Here is a 20,848-nt window from a genome sequence, read left to right as displayed (position 1 = left end):
CAATGTGCCTGGTTTTCTTCCTGGACTCTTGATCATTTTTAAACTTGCTGTGACAGCTTCAGAAACTCTGAATAGATATTTGTCAAAGCTATTTTCATTTTCAAAGTACAGGTCATCAAAACACATTTGTCATATACAAAAAAGAAAAGACACAAAACAATTATCACATTTAATGCACAAAATTACAATAGAAGACACACAGTTCAACATAAACTATCAAGAATGTAAATATCATTAACTAATGGTAATTACCTTAAAAGCAATGTTGATGTCAAATGTGTGCAAGGAACAACAATAAGGCTGTGTGTGATAAATTGGCACCAACGCACCATTTTAGTAATTTATGCCTGTTTGTTGCTAACAAAAACATACAGTTTCCTGTCGAGAGTGGGTTTCCCATGGAGGGGGACCGCAGTTGAATGTCTGTGAACTAATCATGCTACTTCAGATGAAATCCACATGCACAACATTGACATACTTGACTTTGGCCTGAGGGCACTGGGCAAGAACATTCTCCAAACCTGTCACCCTAGGGTCAGTTGGTCATGACATCATTGAGCTTGTGTTTCCTGATCCTGCCCATATGCCAGTCGAGTCTGAGCAATGGAAGCGGTGGCTGGAAGGGCCACCCTCCCCCTTCCCCTTGGTCCTCGCTAGCATGGTTCTTGTCATGGCTTTAATTTAAATGTGAGTCGGGAGATAATGTTTCATTTTGGCCTTTGAGAGAAAGCAAAATAGTTCAATTGATGATTTGATGGTTAAAAGTCAAGCACTATGGCCTGCGGATTTTGGCAAACCATTAAGACTTTGGAGGCAGAAAACCAGATGCTGTGAGATGTTATCTGAAGATTCTAAATATTTGGATCCCAGCAGGGCTTTCACATCAGGGATGGAAGTCTCTTCCGTCCCTGATGTGATGGAAGCAGATGGAAGCAGTTTGATGACATGAAGAAACGTTTGACATATTGCACGCTGCAATATAGATTTTCTTTACTAGCACTTGCATAAACATCCTTATCCTCCACAGTTCATTGTCGCTTAGAGAGCAGTCAAATGATGATCTTAATACTGTCTCTGTAGGAGCAAAGCCCCTTCTGAAGAAATAAGGGCTGACTCTGAACCACAATGAGTTTGCTCAGGGTATTGGAAGACATTAAGAGAGCAGCCCATCTAGTAAGGGTGGCTGTTATTTTGTGGTTGATCTGAGCTGGGAGAGATGCAGGGAGATGAAATGAGAGGATACAGGGCGTGAAAGTCTGGAAGCATTTAGATTGGTCTACCCCTAGCCAATCGAATGATAGGGAACATGGCCTCACTTTGACACAGGTAGAGAGCGTCTGCTTTTCCTCAACTTGTTGGTCAAGCATTATGAAGTAGTTTTAAACCTTTAGGAGACACTTCTTAGACTCTACTGAAACATATATTCTTCTCACACGAGGCTACCATCTCAGACTTGACGGGGCCTGGTCCCATTCTGGCCAGTCAAGTTGATGGGATGGAATGAAATGGAGTTTGTGGCCTCGACATTTCGCTCAGTCAGACAGTGATAGATTGGGTGTTGTGGCCCACTTTGAGTAACAGGAACATAACAGTCCTTCAGTACGGCTGTGACGTTTTAGCTACACTGCAGAGGGTTAGAGATTTAGCTGTACTTGCATTGTGCTATTTGACTGTGTGTGCTGTGCATTTCACACGAGCTAGCTGTCTGTCAGCTCTGTTTCTACTTGTTCATCATCTGTGCTCACAGGGCCGCTGGTCCACAGATGTGATGAAATTCCACTGTGTAAGTCAGTGCCTGATGCACTGTTAATCAAAATTATTTCTTCAGTCCTTTCTGCACTCGCTACTGAAACACAACAACATTCAAGCAGAAGAAAACCCACCTTTGAGTCGTGGTGCTCTTTTTATTTTTAGGTGCAAATAACAATACTTTCCATTATCAGCTAATGTGCAGTTGGCCTTATTTCTCAATTAATTAATTATCTGAAACATGAGAAAAAACAATATTTTGGGATTCCTCACAATAGCTTCGCATCAGTGTTTCAGCACCCTAACTTTGGAGACGTTAGGGTGTGCAACTACTTTTTATTCTTTTATTTCTTAAAATGACAAAAAGTCACTGTACGTCACATAACTGACCAATCCATTGACAGGGTCTACTGAGGCAGACTCCTAGCAGGGAATATTGCCAATGCCTCTATCTGTCTCTGGTTATCTGCTGTGGCTTCTCTTTTGTGTTTACCATTTTCAGAAAATGGTGAATCTACAAGAAGACCCTCCTCAAATCTGAGGGTCTGAAAACAACACCTGATGTTTGTTTTTGATGTTGTAAACACATCTTTATTTGTTTTCTTGTTGATGCAGTGTTTTTTCTTTGGGTGTGTTTTTCATCTGATGGAGGCATATTTCCTGTTGCCAAGACATGCTACCACCCATGGACTTGGCTGAGAGCAGGCACAGGGTTAGCAGAATTTCAAAAAGAGGCCCAGTAGGAAAAGGGATTGGGGTGATATGGTATAAAAAGTAATTACAATTTTGGTAAACACTGCGATTTGCACTTACTTACCAAAAGAGCTCTATCACCTCTATAATACTGCCATAAAAGGAATATTGTAAGTAGTGTTCTGTTTGTGTTAATAAGACATGCACACAGCCGGTGTGGATATTTTTCCATTACAAAAACAATGTAGAGCTATCTTATTCTCCTTCTCTTGCATCATGCTTTGCATTTTTAATTCTTTTTTTTTTTTTTTTTTTTTAACATAAATTCACGGTCAGAATCTCCCACTTTTCTGAGCTTTTCCATACTTCCCTGTTTGCAAGCTGTGGCAAACTGGTTGCTATGACAGATTAGAAAAGCAGCTGGGTAACATTTAGCAGGAAGAGGGACTTAGACTTGGATGTCCTGTGTCAAAGGTCACCAACTTTACGGCTGGTCTGCTGTTTGTATTTTTCAAGTTATGTCATCATGAATGTGATTTTTTTTCTTCTTCTTTTATATGGCCTTTCCTCATTTTTTTTTCTGCAGCAGTCTGCAGCATAGTATTCATCTGAGCTCTACTGGATGTTTCAGTGTAACATGGTAATGGAAAAAGCTCTCAGTGGAATGTTTAGACAGACGGAAAAAACTTGCCTGTTTTGTCATTTCGTTTTGACTTATGGTTGCTTGGTGTATCTTTTCTGAGTAGTGTTGACTTAAAAAGGAAACTGTGTTGAAGAGACTGTATATGCCTACTCAACTGGGTGTTTATTTAACTCTTTGGAGATGGCAAAGTCATACTTTGGCATGGAGTGCAGAATATGCTGTTTAGTTTTAGCCAATCAGAAGAACACTGCAGCTCCTGCAGCTGACAGTCTGTCGGGAACTGCACTGACAGAGACAGGAAGGAAATCATTTCCACATCGTATAATCAACCGTATCTTGGGATGAATAATGTGGCAAAATCAACTTGTCCCATCTGAAATTCATCACTAGATGCTGTAACTTCACTCTCAAACAAAATATGTTTATATTTTGCATTTGAATATATTTGCATGTCCTTGTTTTTGTTGAATTCCTCTTACAGTTTCTGCTGTTCAAAATATCTTGTAGGATTGGTTGTGGGCAAAAATTGCATGATATGAGTCACATACATAAACTCTGGGGTTTCACACTGCATCTGTGCGTGGTTTCAAACAAGTCTGGGTGGCTATTTTGGCCTGATGGATAAAAGATCTATGACTTTTGACATTCTTCTGCCCCATGACGCTGCTCATACCAGCTGTTCCCATGTTGACAACATGTGTTGTTTTGACTTCTGTCTTTGAAACCTCCCTGCAAAACAAGCCCATGGACAGAAAAGCAGCCTGAATATTCCATGACTTTCTCTCTTCCTCCCTCTTGTCTCCCTGTTTCTCTGATCTGCAGTTTAATCTATGCACCAGAGAACACTGTGATACTGATAAAGCTGTGACAAAAAAACATAACGTTATCTTCGAGTGCATTCAGTTCCCAGCTACCACTTCCTCTTTGCTTGATTTGCTGTACAGATGATATTTTGCATTCTAATTTTGCATAGGCATGTTTGACCATATAGAGCAAACGTGCTGTTTGAAGAGATGAGATCTCACAGCCTTGACAACATGTAGCCTAGGGTATAATTCTACACTCCCTTCACACAGCCTACACTTGCAAGTTAGTTCTTGCTCCAGGTCAGCACTGAGCTCCTTTGAAGAGTCTATGTAACTACAGTTACCATATGCTTGGTATTACCATCTTCTTGCATTGCGAGCGTGCTGCAATGTGATTGGAATTCGACCTTGGCTCTCACATTTTGAGATATGGTCTTGTTTAGAACCACTAAATATAGGAAACATATAACACAAAAACATGTCATTTTCTTCATGCTTAATAAGACATTATTTCTTTTAAAACAATCAAGAAAAAGACATATTAAACTTTAAAGCTATATTCAGAACTTGGCTGTAGTCCTAGGAATAGAAATTAGTCTGAAATGAATTGTCATTATAGTGTAGTACATCATCATTGTAGCTAAAAAAAAAACCAAGCTGAAACCAGTATATAAAATATAAATATCACTGGTCTTGCAAGATCTTGTCAAAACTCACATTAAGATGTTTAAGAGGGACTTTCTGATTTTTTTTAGCCCAAACATAAACAGTTGTTTTGAACAGAAGTACTGTTATGGTGTAATTATAGTCCTCAGAACAATAAATATTTTCATATGTCGCTTGAGGTCTTAGTGATCAGAGTATTTGATCCCTGAACACATTTACACAGGAAGAAGTTTTGATCTGAGCTAAAGTGCTTAGTTGGTTTTGTGGAATTCACCTTCTCTCTGTGAGGTACTATACAGTATTAGCTGCTTTGATTGCCATATTGGCTGAGTGACAGATATTTAAACTCTAGTCGAGTTTCTCTTGGATGCCTAACAGTTTCCATGTGTCCTGTTGGCTTACCTGCTCACAGTAAAGCAGTGGGTGGGGTCATCTTGAGGTTGCCGTCTGCCACTCCTAGACAAAGACATAGGTGCTCACTAAGAGTATCTAATATCAGTCTGATTGTCCTGAAGTTATCTGTAAGAAATATATCTGTAAGAAATCATATTTTTGTAAATTTAAAAGTCAGATGTCTATGTTCAAAACTCCCCAAGCTGTTTTATGGTTTTGTAGTTCTCAAAAAAGGCATAAATTTGTATCTGGTTTAGCACTCAATTATGTGATTTGTTCCAGAGCTGTGAAACTCAAGAATGCCGCTTTGTAGTCACTAAGTAGTATATTCAGAGCTGCTTGTTCATTTCAAATTGTTTGAAATATCAATTATGTCTTTCTCTGCAGAGGTTTTGTTCTGCTTTGAATAAACTTTTTATTTTTTTTTCACAGAAAAGCTGTTATACTTGGCTGCTTTTCAGCTTTGTGCCAAATTTAAAGCGATAGAGTCATTCCATTTTATAGTAATCCATTATGCCTAAATGAACCTCACCGGATTATACTTGCTTTAACCCACCTAATCATGTGAAATTAATTGCTGGGACAACGTGGGAGGGCAAATCTGTCTCAAGAGTGTTTCATTTACCATGTGACCCACTGATTTATGTGCTGTTTTTCTCAAGGTTTTTTTTTTTCTCCTTTATGGTAAAGTGATCCGGAGGATTTTAACTTACATTCAGAACATGCTTACACCTCAGAAAGACATTAGGATAACACCAGGGCACCAACCTGTTTAAATCCAACATAACATAGATAAAAGCAAAAGGTACATGTGATATTAATATTACATCAGTAAAAGTAACCAACAAGGCACCAATTTCTAAAGAAAAAATCTCCAAAGAGGCAAAGGCATGTAGACTGTCTTTTTAAGTAAAAGAGAAAATAGCAGCTAGATAGTAACCTGTCCCACTTGAAGCAGATGAAAGTAAATGATAAATGGAATAGTCCTACCTGAGTGGGTGCTGGTGAGTGGGGCAGCCCAGCTGTAGATCGGTGAAGCAGAGGTCCCTGAGTCCTTGCCCTCTCTCAGAGGTGAAGCTGTCCCCTTGTCCCACGCATTGTGCCAGCTCTCTGTGCTCTGTTACCAGCCCTGATTAACTAATGGCTGACAGATGAGGCAGTGTAGAGGGAGGAGCACACCGCCATATAGCGTCTTTTCTCTCACCGTTAAAATGCAGATACAGTTCAGCTGGGGGAGCGTAGCCCGTATGGCTGCGATTTCCTTTCTTCCTCCCTTTTTTTCTTTCTCTTTTTTTTTCTCCTGCTTTTACAGCAGTAAGGAGGGGCTAGCCCCTCTCCTCACCCCCCCCTCACCCACCCAACATGTTTGCCTGTCTCTGCTCTTGTCTGAGGTAGAGGGAGTTCTGTTATCATTTTTGAGTGAGTGTGCAGCGGGTATGTGAATCTGCCATGCTCAGGACTAGTCACTCAGCTCTGGCCTCGTCTTTGATGTTCTCTGTCAGCTGAGCCAGCCCTGTGTTTAAAATGCCTCGGTAATTACAAAGTGTATGATGCATGTGTGTGCAGTGTCAACCACTGCCCGCACCACACTTAAGAAGAAAAGGCAGGAGGTGGCTTTGTTTGAAGGGTTCAAATGGACACTCAGATCCTGATAAGTAGAATTTTTAACAGGGAAATAAAGTCTTTTAGTTTCTAGGAACTGGAGAAAGAAAAGTTGAAGTCCTGAAGCTGTGTCAGTGAATTTAAATTCTTCTTTCTATAGCCCGTCATCTGTAGTATGATCAGTACCATGAGTACACAGGAAAAAAATCATTTGTTTGGTGTTATGTAACTTTCTGAGATCATAATTAGAGGACAATGCAATATTATGTTTATTATCTGGACTGGAAAATATGCTAAGACAAAATGTAACTCTCCTCGTCTTGTGTATTTGATTCCAGCACCCCATTTTTGGAGTGGCTTTGTATAGGGGCGCTCACTCGTCAAGCAGAAATAGCGGACACCCTAATTGCTGTCTGGCCTCGTGGGGACCGAAGACTCTAGAATATTTTCATCCACCATCTCAGGCAAAGGCCTTTTTCAGGGCTTTCATCAGGGTGTCTGGTTTTTATTCATTATGTTTTTTTTCCTCCTCCTTCTTCGTTGTCGTCTCTCTTGCTTTCGTGAAGAATTTCTAGGTTCCTTATTGATACCAGATGATTGTCTCGCCGTGCGCATGCATCCATGTTTCACTCTGCATCTTTTCTTCCTCTTGCCCCGGCCTCTGTCGTTCACAGCAGCTCTAAAAGTAATTCCTCTGTTTACAGGTTAAATAGTTGGCTGCATTCCAGCAGTGTGTGAGTGTTTGACAAAAGGTTTCGGTGAAATCCATTTGGGTTGTTGAACTGAAATTTGTTTGCGGTGTGTTCAGTTAGCCATAAAATGCTATGAGGAAGCTGTTGGGGCCAAAAATGTGTTGAGGTCAAAATCTTGTATCTGTAGGGAAACATTTTGTTGTATGTTGATGTTTACATCCACGGGTCTGTGTTAGTGTTGTATTTTTTAGTTCACTCAAAAAAAGACGGTATATGGCTAGTTGCTTTATCTAGCAATGTAGAGTTCTGAGATTTCTCCTCACATACTAGTACAGTGAAAATTAATTAAGGTGTTAGATAATATAGATAAAATAGAAACTCAAAATTCCATGCAGCACAAAACAACTTAACAGCGTCTGAATTCACAGTGTTTATACTTTTGTAACTGTCAGCATGAGCACTGTTAGCAGAGATAGAGAGCTATGAACTTCAGCACGACTAATATGCCCTTCTTTTCTCTTCTCCTCCACCCCACACCCATCCCCCTTCTCTCCCCTTCCCTCTCCAGTGTTCAGTGACTTGTGGTCGGGGCACCAAGAAGCGGGAGATAGCCTGTGTTCTTCAGAACCAAACCAAAGTGGAGGAGGAACACTGCAGTCATCTGCCTCGGCCGCGAACACAGAAGGCCTGTCGGGCGCGGGGATGCCCCAGTTGGAAAGCTAACAGGTGGAGGGAGGTATGTTTGCTCTTCTCGCTGTCTCCTCTGGCTCACAAAATAGCCTCTGAGGGGCCATGATAACAGTCACTGCTCCTAGCAGCTGAGACACAAGCACAAACACAGCCAAAGACTTCCCAGAGGTTGCAGATGTAGGACATGTACACACAGAGCACCTGTCCAATCACTGCTCAGTTTATTCTTGTTCAAACGTAATGTGTCATTCCCCTAAGTGTGAACTAAACACCACAGGCTGGATTTGCAAAACTGTTTATGCAGTCCACTGGACATTTATATGTCATGTTAAAATATTCAAACAAAACATTGAAATAGTTGTGTAGTTTAATCTACAGCCTTGTGCAGAGTGGGTTCTCCTTAGGAAGCTTTTCATCAGACCACACACTGACCAGAAACAATTTCAGCACCAGTGTTTGTATGACACACAAATGCTTGCTCATGCAAATCGCATTCCACACACTAAATCTTATTAAGGATTTGTTTGTAGCTCAAATAAGCTATCTTAATGAAACGGAGGTGCAGCTGATGCAGCCAAGCTCGGCCTCCCATGCAGATGAAAGTGTGGTGTTCCGAATGGCACACGTCCCTGAAGCACTGTACCATTGTACATCAGTGCAACCAGACACTGGCAGAATAAAAGCTGCGCGTAGAGGTTACAGTCATCTTGGAGCCGACCACACAGTTGTGCTATCTGCTACCAGGGGGCTCTCCATGCAGCCACGACACAGTTTTGGCTCAGAGTCATGCTGGGCTCCTGGAGGGAGGAAAATGTTCGCAACCAAATTTATCACAAGTCATGGGCCAGACTGAGAGGAGGAATGCTCTTTGTCAGATGACCCTGAGGTGCAAGCATACAATACATTCAGAAACACACAATAAGTACAGAAATATCCTTCCCCCTGTATGAGAATCTAAACTCTCCCTCCCTCTTTCCAAGTAAGTGTAAAATCTCAAAAGGTCAACAAAGACCCACATCTACCTCCCTCCACAAAACCCCTGCCACTCCCCACTCTTTGAGGGTGTCCTCCTCCCCTCTCACTCTCTCCTTTTCTCGTGTCTGGAAGCAATCATCTTCCTCCACATACCACCAGCAACCATGAAATCCTCAACTAGAGCATAAAGACATGTTTTATATCTTAATATCCATGCATGTGACAACTTTGAAACCTCAGCACTCACTGTTTGAGTTATTCCACAGCTACCCAGCCCTCTCAGTCACCTCTGACTGGGAGTGTAATGGGCAGCTCAGGGGGTGTGGGCTGCCCTTTGAGCTTTTTACTGGTTTCCAAGGACACAAGAATTGTTCTCCTCCTTTTACTTATTATTTGTAATGCTGTGCACACATCTTATCAGTCTGATTTGCTAAATTGCGTGTAGAAGGTTGGTTCATTTGAATTACAATAATTTTTTCATTTTTGTCTACGTCTAACTAGCTAATCAGATAGCTTTGAGTTTCAGTTTTATATGCCCACAATTCTTAAATAAATTAAATTCCCTTAACTTCCATTGTATTAGGTTGGTGGCAGATATCTCACAGGTGCATCTCTCACAACATCGGCAAAAACTAAAGTTTGCTGCATGGCTAGGTACGGCTAAAGATAAGTGAGAAAATATGTTTTGTAATTTGTGTGAAATGGCCCTTTTAAGTCTGGAGCTGCTCACTCAGCGCTATCATGAAATCATGAAACAACCTCCTCATTTTTCATCTATAGTTTCATGACATCCCCACTATCTCTGATAAAAAAAGAACTGCAGGTCTTTTACAGGAATACAGAATCAGGTTTCTTTAGCTGTCGCAGGTAACAGTGACAAGAATCAGTGAAACATCAGGTTTTATTTTCATGTCGAAGATTTTTAAAAAGCCATTTTTTGATTTGAAGGTCAGATTTCCTGTGGTGCCTTTTGTTCTCTTTCCAAACTCAAGGGCCTGACCCGTAACATTTAACCACGCACTTTGCAATGATAACACACAATTGCAGTGAGAAGCGAACACAAATACATCTGGACGTTTTCGGGAAATTTGATACTCTCTTTATAATGCACAGATTTTTTGACTGTGTGAAATTGCTTAAGCCTGGCACTGTTCTTTGAGGTTTCGGGGGGCGGTTACAGAGAAATCAGCGTGATCAGCTCAAGCCTTACAGAGTGCTGCCTCAGTATGCAGGTATGCTTCTCGAAGCACATCAAAGAGATGTCTGAGATAGACCTTTGTCTGCCGCAAGATGTACAACTCACGAAGAATCAACAAGCTGGCTGTGGATTGATTAAGTACATTGTACAGGAGCATCAAAGCAGCAACTCTGACACTGCAGACCAAACAAACATTTTTACATATTGTCACACTAAAGTGAATCTATGAAAAATTTGAAAGAAGAAATAACACAGTCTTCCCCTTGCAAGTGACCATCAGCAGTTGGCTAGTTTGAGCAACATTTAGATAGATACTGTACTGCTGGATAACTGACATTACTTGAGCCAGTTCACTGGCTTTGTGACTCTTCCCTACTCGTGCTACAGTTTTTGCGCTGTTCACAGGTAGGAAGAAAACACACTGTATCTCACCAGGGGATTTGCTTCCACCATGCCAGTATTAAGACAGCCAAATAAAAAGTGTATTAAGATGTCGCCCAAGAGTTGTAAAGTATAAAATATACACGTTTTGTTTTTTTTTACAAGCTAGTACTCCTCCTGACAAGTAAATTGAACTTCATGTGTAAAATCAGTGGAGTGCACCTTCAAGGTCAACTCTGTGAGAGAAATGAGGTTAGAGTGCCCTGAAAATAATTATTATACTCTCAATGTATCATGTCCTTGCAGCTGTTCTTGTGAGAAACACATCATCATAAACTGACATTCTTTTTCTCAATCAGATGTGTTTTCTGTGTCTGTTTTACTAGTGTTCTGTCACCTGTGGAGTCGGAGTTCAGAACCGAGATGTTTACTGCAGGCTAAAAGGCACCGGGTGGGTCAGAGAGGATCTCTGCGATGCTCACCAGCGTCCTGCTGTTTCCAGACCGTGTCAAACTGCAGAATGCACACATTACTCTTGGGTCGCTGGTGAATGGGAAGAAGTAAGTACGGACTCTCGTTTTTTCTTTCTTCCCCTTCCTATGTATAACTCCCCCTCTTCCTCGCTCCCAGTGTGAGACAGATGTACAGATGTTCAACCATCTTATTAAGGTTTTTATTGGCTTAGATCTCCGCTTTCTCTCTCTTGCTCTCTCTCTTTCTCTGCACCATTAAATGGACGACCTGCAGGTACTCTTGCTCTCATGCGTCATTTGTGAGGGCTTTAGTGATAACCATTAGTGAGTATATCATACTGTATCAAATCTCAAAGTAGTGATGGCCATCATTCCTTTGGTCCTGCTAAATATCACTGTTCTTTGTCACGCTAGCAGAATGTTTTTTTTTTTTCTTGGCTCATCTTTTTTTAATGTCGCGAGCTTTGTCCTCGTAAGTGAGGCATAAAAGAGGAGCACCATGTAGGGACATAGCACTGTATCCTCCTGCTGCAGGAATGTTTGCACTGTTCGGATTCCTTTCTGTGTTGCTTCGAGAACTCGTGGGAGACTCCTTTCTTTTGCAGTTTGGCCCTGAAATCTTTTCTGTTCTCATGAGATACAAATAAAATGTCGTTAAAATCTGCACACAGCAGACTATTTACATGAGTAAACTGTAAGAATCTGGTCAATATCATTACTTTTAAAAACATCTATAAACCATCACTAGGCCTCAGTGACACCAGCTTAACTTTTATCTCTAATGGTAACATTGTCAACCAGAGCACATGTTTGGGATTGTGTTCCTTAAGAGCTAGTGTCACCACTGTCACACAACACTCAATTTTATTTTCTTTTTCAAATTTACGTAATAAGGAGTGTCCATTTGTGGCCATCTGGAGAACTTAACAGGCAAGCTGGAGTCTGAGAAGTCAGTGATGTTGCTGAAAGTACAACACTGCCCCCCCTCTGCCAGCTCTTCTCCACTCCTACTGACTTCTTCTCTTGTTTGATTTTCCTTGTAGTGTAATGCAACCTGTGGAGAGGGCATGAGAAGTAGGAAGGTGGGGTGTATGGGCTCAGGGATGACACCCGTCCAGGCTGATTACTGTGAGCCTTCAGCCCGGCCTCTGTCACACCAACCCTGCAATAGAGCTCCCTGCCAGTACACATGGATCACAGGAGAATGGTCACAGGTAGGAATAAAAGAAGATATAAAGACTGAGCTTTGTCTTTACTACAGCTAATGAGAAAAAAAAGAGAGAAAAACATTCTCAGAGTGTAAGGTGCCCACTGAAAAACACACTGTCAGTGTGTAGACATTTTGGAGAAACATGGTTTTCCCAGGACCGTGATACATTTTCTCAAAATTCTGATTAATAAAAAAAATTACATGTAAAATACAATTTATTTAATCAACTGTTTTAGTCAATTTTTCAATAGAAAATAGGCTTAATAAAGGGAAGAAGGCCTGTACAGTGATGATTCTCATTAATAGTACATTAGTGCCACAGAGGCCCAGATGAAGAAATCCACTGTTGTATTTGATGTTACTGCTGTGTGCAAACATTTACTCATGCCAGTGTTAGTAAATGTCAGTGTGTGTTTATCTGTGTGTGGCTCAGTGCTCTGCCAGCTGTGGTGTTGGCTACCAGCAGCGTATTGTCTCCTGCTCCGTGATTCCCTCCTCCCAGGCTGCTCACCCATACACTGCTTCCCAGTCCTCCTCTGCCAGCACCCACTGCCCAGAGCCTCACCCTCCTGGCACCCGGCCGTGCCTCCTCAGGGACTGCCCGCACACAAGCTACTGGAAAGTTGGCCCATGGAGCAAGGTGAAACAGAACACGCTTGTTAGGCAGTGAGAAATCCTCCCCGGCTAATCTCCATTTTCACAAAACATTTTGATGACCTTCGCTTTTTACAGTCCTGCTGATAAATCTCATTTGTGGATTTGGATTTGGTCGCAGCTTATTTGTTAATTGTTTTGTTGCTGTGTGTGGGAATTATTTTGTGTGTGTGTGTGTGTGTGTGTCTGTGTCTGTTTGTGTGTATACAAGTGCTCACAGACCTGTGGCGCAGGAGTGATGGAGCGCAGGGTGGAGTGTGTGACCTCCAAAGGCCAACCGTCCAAACACTGCCGTCCATCAGAGAGACCTGAGTCTCAAGCTGCATGTCAAGACAGAGAATGTGAGTCTTCTCTTCTCTTCTCTTCTCTTCTTCTTTAGCAGTTAAGTCCAGGTTTTCTAATCCATGTAGTGCTTACTGCCAACATGTGAAGAGTGAATGTGAAGAGTAATGGTATTAAATTGACTGTGCTGTATATGGCAACCAATCCCGTATCTGATTGTGTTTATAGAAACTCAACTTTTTGCTTTGTTTTAACACATTAGGCAGAACAGCGAGCCCCACTTAAAGCCTCTTGGAGTGATTACTTAGTGGAACAATAAATAGGCAGTCAGCAGTTTTCTACAAATTGTGATACGGACGGTCTGTCAGAACGCCTCAGGGCTGAACGTTGGGGCAGAGGCAGCCTTCATTGTGGACCTGCAAGCGTTGTAAAACCCGGCAGCGGGCCAAAGTTTGCAGGTTCACTCCCCCACATTTCAGATGTTTCAGTACTGGCGCACTGGACTGTTCATTCCCCACTTGGCTTCTGCCAAGTCAGGCACTAGTGAAATTAAAACGATATGCTCGGGTGACAGCCAGTTCTGCCGTCAAGTATTAATCGCTAATCAGCTAATCAGCATGATATGAACTCCACGGCACTTTGGGACAACAGAGGAGGCCACACAAATACTGAGACATTTTCAAGAGCTCTCATTTAAGAAGACAAGTTTATTTCTCATAGTAGTGTTTAATTTATTAGCTTTTGCTGTCTTTCTTGGCAAAGGATTTATGGACTAGCTAGCAGAAGTAGAGTAGCTGAATATCATGTCTTTCACAAGTTGTGGCTGTCTTCAATGTCAGAGTTTCCTGTTTCCTCATTCTCCTTCTTCCCTTCATATTTCTTCTCCCAGGCCAATTGTTCGCTTCCTGCCGAGAGGTCCAGATGAGACAGGGTGTGAGGATAGATGGAGAATACTATCTCAAAGTCAAGTCCCGGATCCTACAGGTGTGTCTGTTCTGTCAAAATTGCTCCTTCACACATCATGACTCAACCTGCAAATTCCCCACAGGCTCTCATATGTTGTCTCAATGTGTTTGGCCTTAGATTTACTGTGCTGAGATGCAGACTGATTTCCCCAAGGAGTATGTGACCTTGCGCAGCGGTCAGACAGACAACTACTCAGAGGTGTATGGACACAGGTGTGCATAAAGCCATGATGATGGATGTAACTCAGTGTAGCTTTGTAAATGGATTATGTAATGTGTGAATTAGAATTATTGTGCTGCTTGTAAAACTAGGTGTTCAGGTTGCTTTTTTTCTCAAATACATCCTAACACTCATTGTCCTTAATACAAAGGTTGCTGAATCCTTTTGAATGCCCGTATAATGGCAGCCGAAGACAAGACTGTGACTGCAGGAACGACTACGCAGCAGCGGGATACACACTCTTCCACAAAGTTCGCCTGGACCTGAGCTCCCTGAGGATAATGAGTGTGTAATTACTGTGATTGCCTCACACTGTCTAGTGTAATGAGACCACACATCAGTGTTGTTTTAACCCTCATACGCCTCATCCCATAGTGCTAATAAGGCCTCCTGCAAAAGTTTGGGCTGTCCAAATGCAGTATGTGCTGCTTTCCCCCACACTCTCTCCTCTGAAATCAAAATAATGACCTTTCAGCGCTCCATGTTCACATCACTAGGCGAGGACTTGAAACCGGGCCTCTCAGCGCAAACACGTGAGCATGAGAATAAAGGAATGTGTGCATGCACATACAGACATGCGTGCCTGCTCTCAAGCACAGACAGACAATATGTGATGCTGCCTCACACATCTTTTCTTTGGTGAGCGCACACAAGAAGACATGAAGGCACAAGAAGCACACACACCCATGCATGCTGTCACATCAGTATCAAATACTTACTCATACTTGCTTGCAAGCGATCACACTTTCTCAGACAAACACACACACCCATACACATCTTCAGGCCATATTCCTCTGCTCATTATAACAGGCAGCTCCACCTTCCCTGTTGTGTCCAAATATGCCTTTGATTAGAGTATGTGGATTAGTGTACAGTGTGTGTCTGTCTGTGTGTGCTTAGAGGGGAAGTTGGATTAGAACTTACACAGTCATCCTCCCATCTTCTTCGTCTAGTCTAAGTCCTGACAGCACATGTTCCCACCCTCCCTCTGCATGGTACTCATTTGGCTTTCAGACGGCTTGAGGAGAGCTGAGGGGGGGCTAATGAGTTCAAGATGAAGGGGAGATTATGAAGAGGCATTGCCTCAGTGTGCCTTGCGCATCTCATGAACTTTATCGTCATTTTATACAGGCACTGCGAAGGGAGGGCAGGATGAGGTACTTGTTATGGCTATCATGTGTGACAGTGCAGGATAAATGGAAAATAAAGACAGGTTTAGCTAGCAGGCATAGTAACTTTGACTTTGGGTTCTTTGAAGGTCATAAATCAAGTTTTAATTATTAGAAATTAAGCTATTTGTAACACTTGTGACTTAAAATTGCTGAATTTCAAACCTAAACCTGCTTCCAGATTCAAACTACAACTTCACTGTAAGAACCTCTTGGGGGAGTCCTGACAGCCAAGTAGTTTGGGCACAGACCACATGGGCATGATGTCCTAAGTAGCACATCCCCATTTGAGGCCCATTGCATGTTACTTCCCTACTCTCTCTCCCCATGTTTCCTGTCTTCTCTGCTACTGTCCAATAAAGGCAGAAAGAGGCCCAAAACATAACCTTAAGAAAGAGAGTTAAAACATCAGGCAAAGTGACAGTAAAATGACATCAACTCTGCAATGAAGCTTAATTCCATAAACTGTAGTTGTTGATCTTTTGTGGCGATCTGCGCGGTTATTTACTTCTGAGCAGCTGCCTTCGCTCTGTGTTTACCTCTGCCGCTGCACAATGTGACTCAAGATCTGTATCTTCTCTGTTTACCAGTCACAGACCTCCAATTTTCCCAGACTCTTCTTGGTCGACCTGTGCCCTTTGCTACAGCAGGAGATTGTTATAGTGCAGCCAAGTGTCCACAGGTTAGTGAAATACTGTACATTGTGACCTCATAGCAACTACTCATTTCTCTGTTGGAGTAGTTGAAAATACTCACCAGCACATTGTAGCATATGTGTAAGTTTGTCCTCCTGCAGTTATGTCCATAGAAAATTTCTGCAAATGTAAATGCTCTTGACCTTCCTGGTTAAATAATTGCTCTGATATAACTCTGGATGTTTGCAGGGCCAGTTCAGCATCAATCTGATTGGCACTGGCCTCAAAGTGGCTGAGGCCGCCAAGTGGACATCTCAGGGCAACTATGTTTCCGTCAAAGTCCACAGATCTGAGGTAAGAAGCTAATAGCTGACTTTTAAAATGGCTGTCTTTTGTGCGGCTGACACGATGTGACTCTTAAGTAATGGCTTTTACAATGAATGTATAGTGGTCAGTTTACTGGGAAAGCTGTGTATAATGTTGGGTCTTACAGAAGCTCTGAAATGTCATCTGAATTGCCATGTTGTATTTCTGATCATGATCTGGTTCACTGAAGAGGAATCTCCAGTGACATTTATAAAAGTTTTATTCTATGCGGAGAAAATCCGCCCTTTGCCCACTCTTTCCTTGTGTCATTTCTCTCTGTCCGTAGGACGGAACAAGAATCTACGGTCGCTGTGGCGGTTTCTGTGGGAAGTGCATTCCCCAGGCTCACAACAGCCTACTCCTTGAAGTCCACTGAGGGCCATGCAGAGACCAAACCCCTAAATCTATCCTGAAGACAGTAGCCCAGGAACATGCAATAATAGTGATTTGTTTGAGCCTGTAATCATCTGTGAGTTTAGTGGAGATGCATTTAACAGTAATCATCCAACAGTAATATCCCCAGTTCCCAAATGGCAGCTAAAACATACAAGACACCACTTACTGTGCCATATTACAGGGCCTCTGTCGGGTCCTTCATCCAAACTGCTAACACTTAAGAGGAGCCAGTTATATTTGCTTGTCAACAGTGTTAAAATGGCTATCAAACACATCTGTTCTTTAAAACCTAAAATGCCTTTTTTTCTGACACAGTTTTGTGTTTTTTTTAGCATCATACAAAGGGATTTAGTACTTCAAAACATTGGCAAAGCAACCACACAAACAGTGGAAAAACCTAACAAACTTAACCTAACACACTCTCTTCAAGAAGCAAATTCTCATCTTGAAAAAAAAAAAAAACTTCATGTTGTTCTCTGAAGTGAAGCATATTTTGTAAAAAAAAAAAATTTTCTTGCAAAATTTCCAGAATTTCATCAGGTATTGGAGCTAGTCTTGTTATATGTTACGTTCCATGGTACATAGATATTATATGTACAGCTACTGTAAGAATTTGGTTGCCTTATCTAACTTACTTGCAATCAGTGAGACAGTATAAAAAAACATTAGTGTATGTATGTAAGAATTATTGCAGTCCTCTAGTCATTAAGAAGTGTTACAGACAGACATTGGAATAGTATGTAAGGGAAGGCTGTATTGTTGTTTTACAGCATGACAGCTATTAGACTTATACAAAAAAATTACAAAATTATTTTTTGCGACTACTAATGAGCTAAGCCGCAGTTCGTCTTGGCCTTACACAAGTTTAAAGGAACAGTTCATCATTTTGGCATTTACCTTTATTTACTGGTCGACAGTTGGATGAGTTCTATACCACTCTCATGTCCGTTTGCGAAATACGAAGCTTCAGCCTGCAGCCAGTGCGCTTAGCTTAGCACAAAGACTGGCAACAGTCTTAAGTTTATTTCCCAAACTAACTATTTCTTTGGGGCTCAAGAATTACAGAATGTAGCAACTAACTACTGATATGCTTCCAGACCTGCCTTATGTCAGAGGTCAAACTTAGGAGAATGTTAGGAGCCTTTAGAGCAACTACAGATGATTTTATCATTCATGTTTGTGTAGTTCTAGCCTGTCTGCTGTCATCTGTTGTCAGTCATTTCACAAAACTACTAAAACCTGGATAGACAGTCCACTGACTGACTGACAGACATACGACTGTCACACAGACAAAACAAACACCACTGCTGTGAGGAAATAACTGAAATATTTCCTAGTGTGTAAGTACAGTATAAAAGTTTTCCGTGGCTTTTTCAAACCATGAGGATTGTTTTATTTTAAGAATTTTTACTAGTGTTATTCTTTAATTACGTCACACAGACAAGTTCTCATCTGTTACGCCGTGAAACAGTATCAGGTGTGATGTCTCACGTCACACCCTCCATTGGGCCTACTGTAGGTACCTGCAACCCCTACCTCTCACAAACATCCATACTCTGAGATATGTGGTGTAATATATTTATGTCTGACCATATTTATTCTGTATTGACTTGTAGATACATTCTATGTTTTAAGGTACAATGACTACTACCAACAGAGAAGCCATTGTCTGATGTTTTTGTCCTATGTCTGCCTTGCTTAAAAAAAAAAAAAAGGTATTAGCCTGCTATTTGTAGTTAATAACCACTAACCTTAAATGAGGATCTTTTGAATGGTGCTTTTGAACTACTGGAATTACCTCTGATCTTGAGAAGGAAAACACTGGCTTTGGGAATAATGCTTCCTGTGGCAGAGCTTCAGTTAATTGTAACTGACAGGGTTTGGCTTAGATGTCTCTTGAGCAGAAGTAGCATCTGCCTATAAATGCATGCCATCGTCCTCCTATCAATGTAGCTGAAAAACTAGCTGCTAGTTTGTCAGATATATCAGATAAACCACTGCATGATGAAGTCTCGCCTTGAGTCGTACTTAACTCATCATAAATGACTACTACAAGCAACCTAACATGCTGGTACTCTGATGTTAAGCTTTAACCAAAGTTAGAAGATAGATGCAGATTTTTTTTCTTCTCAGACAATGCAGCTTCTTTTGATTTAAAGAAAGGCTGAAAAATGAAAAATAAGTCAATGAGCAGCTAGAAAACCTTTGGCTATCGTTCATTTTTATGATGGTCAATTGTTCTATGAGGTCTGTATCAGAAATTTAAAGAATACTTGATGCACTATGTGCCATAAATTTTGTAGAAATGTAATCCTGTTTGTTTTTTTGTAATAACCATTAAGATTTGTAACTTATGATATATGTGTATTTTAATATTCATACTTGAATTGTAAACAGCGTGCTAAATATTGAATGGGCATTGGTACTGAATAGAGAAACAGTGTGCTTGTTTGCCATGCTTTATCCAAAGATGTTTTTAAGAATCATATGTACCTACAGTATGTATGTAGCCTGTATAAAAAAAAAAATGAATGATTGATTCTGGTGCTATGGTTACTAATCGTACCAATACTGTAAGTCATGCTACTGTACTAACTCTATCAAAACAAGTATTAATAAAAGATGCTTTTCAGCTGACTCAGTCTCAAGTTTCCACATTACACTCGTATAAGTTGCATATTAGACCATGACGGACTTCCTAAACACTTGTGATGTCTTAAAATGAAGTTGGCATGTGTGCTTCTTAAACTCAGATTTGAGGTGAGGACAGAGACTTTTCCCCCCTTCAGATGAATGTGAAAATCTTCTGCACAGTGAAGGTCAATCATTCAAGTCAGCAAAACACGTTTTTGAATGGAGGGGGGCATTAAATAAAGGTTACAACAAAATGCTGCTCTTGTAAACATTGCAGAGTTTTTCTCTTCACCACAGAGATGCCAGTTGGTTAATAAAGAAAGGCAGAAGGTCAGCGCTGGCTCGGTGCTTATGCTTGCCAGATTGTGGCTCCATGTGGTTTCACTTAGCGGGACAGGTTGCATTTCCACAACATGACTTTCTGGAGTTCAGTTCCGCTCAAGAGACACATAAACAGAGCAAACACCTCTAAATCCATTTCTCACTGAAGTACACGTACTCTTGAGATGTGGAAACAGCTGAAGCTGTCAGCTGCCTGGTAACTCATCAAACTGTTATATCAAATCAAAGAATGAGGTAAGTTCCAAGTAAGATTTGAAAACTTCAGCAAGAAGTGGAAAGTACCATTTTCAAAGAAATAATGTCACCAAAATTCCTCTGTAATAAAGGTTCAGGTACTTCAGCAAAAGGCAAACTGTTTATATACAAGCCACTTTTCCAGGGCTCATTGCACAGAGATAGCTTTGTACATTAAATGAAAACAGATACTGTGGGCCCTCAAGAACCACTTTGATTTCTTGCCAGAAGCCTGCCTTGGTTCCTAAAATCTAATCTCAGGATTTGGAAGAGTCCTGAAGCACGACAACAACTCCCCTCAAAAGCAGTTTTCCAGTGAAATCAAGCTGTGCTGTGGTCCTTCCAGGCTCTCCAGGATATGGACAAATGCTTCCCTGGCCTACTTGCTGTGAGCATAAACCAGACATCTTTAATGACTGAACTGAAAAACACAAACATGCAGCGAGAATCCTCATAAAAGACACTAATGATTGATGTTTACCATGAAGCAGAGTCTGCTTTGAGGTAACAGCACAGACATTCCAGTGCAATCTGCAGCTGCAACCTGCTTTCAAGAGCACGTATCGAGAAACCACTATGGTTTGCACTGCCTGAAACAGTCTTTGATCCAAGTCACTTCAGGCTTACATATTATGAAATGGTTAAGTTTAATGAGTTGTTTTTTTTTTGTTTTTTTGTTTTTGTTTTTGTTTTTTTAATTGAATTGAAATTAATCACATCCCTTAAGTTTTACTCTGTTGTTGACAGAGTGGTCACAATGCAATCTCATACCCATGCTGT

At 41.2% G+C, this 20,848-nt stretch overlaps 1 protein-coding gene and 1 long non-coding RNA gene across 3 annotated transcripts in view; one reads left to right on the top strand and one right to left on the bottom strand.

Moving 5' to 3' along the window:
* The window catches only part of LOC121181831 (A disintegrin and metalloproteinase with thrombospondin motifs 20), a 77,641-nt gene extending 58,244 nt beyond the window's left edge, over nt 1-19,397 (top strand). The window contains exons 29-39 of the mRNA XM_041038002.1: nt 7,813-7,980; nt 10,875-11,048; nt 12,005-12,175; nt 12,605-12,811; nt 13,037-13,166; nt 13,997-14,091; nt 14,191-14,285; nt 14,444-14,577; nt 16,052-16,143; nt 16,346-16,450; nt 16,749-19,397. Of these exons, the coding sequence (XP_040893936.1) occupies nt 7,813-7,980; nt 10,875-11,048; nt 12,005-12,175; nt 12,605-12,811; nt 13,037-13,166; nt 13,997-14,091; nt 14,191-14,285; nt 14,444-14,577; nt 16,052-16,143; nt 16,346-16,450; nt 16,749-16,838 (1,461 nt within the window). The 3' untranslated portion in view covers nt 16,839-19,397. The remainder of the gene's footprint in view (nt 1-7,812; nt 7,981-10,874; nt 11,049-12,004; nt 12,176-12,604; nt 12,812-13,036; nt 13,167-13,996; nt 14,092-14,190; nt 14,286-14,443; nt 14,578-16,051; nt 16,144-16,345; nt 16,451-16,748) is intronic.
* LOC121181833 lies at nt 156-6,238 on the bottom strand. Of its 2 annotated transcripts, XR_005894082.1 has the most exons (3): nt 5,941-6,238; nt 5,664-5,718; nt 156-5,013 (listed from the first exon to the last, which is right to left on the bottom strand). It is a non-coding gene; the product is annotated as an uncharacterized LOC121181833 (long non-coding RNA). The 2 variants fall into 2 exon arrangements; XR_005894081.1 differs by having other exon boundaries at nt 156-5,718.
* Nucleotides 19,398-20,848: the final 1,451 nt, after the last annotated feature.

Source organism: Toxotes jaculatrix, chromosome 5 (assembly GCF_017976425.1).
Source record: "Toxotes jaculatrix isolate fToxJac2 chromosome 5, fToxJac2.pri, whole genome shotgun sequence".
Lineage (NCBI taxonomy): Eukaryota > Metazoa > Chordata > Actinopteri > Toxotidae > Toxotes > Toxotes jaculatrix.
Note: the sequence above shows the minus strand (reverse complement) of the source record. Positions and strands in the feature narration are given on the sequence as shown.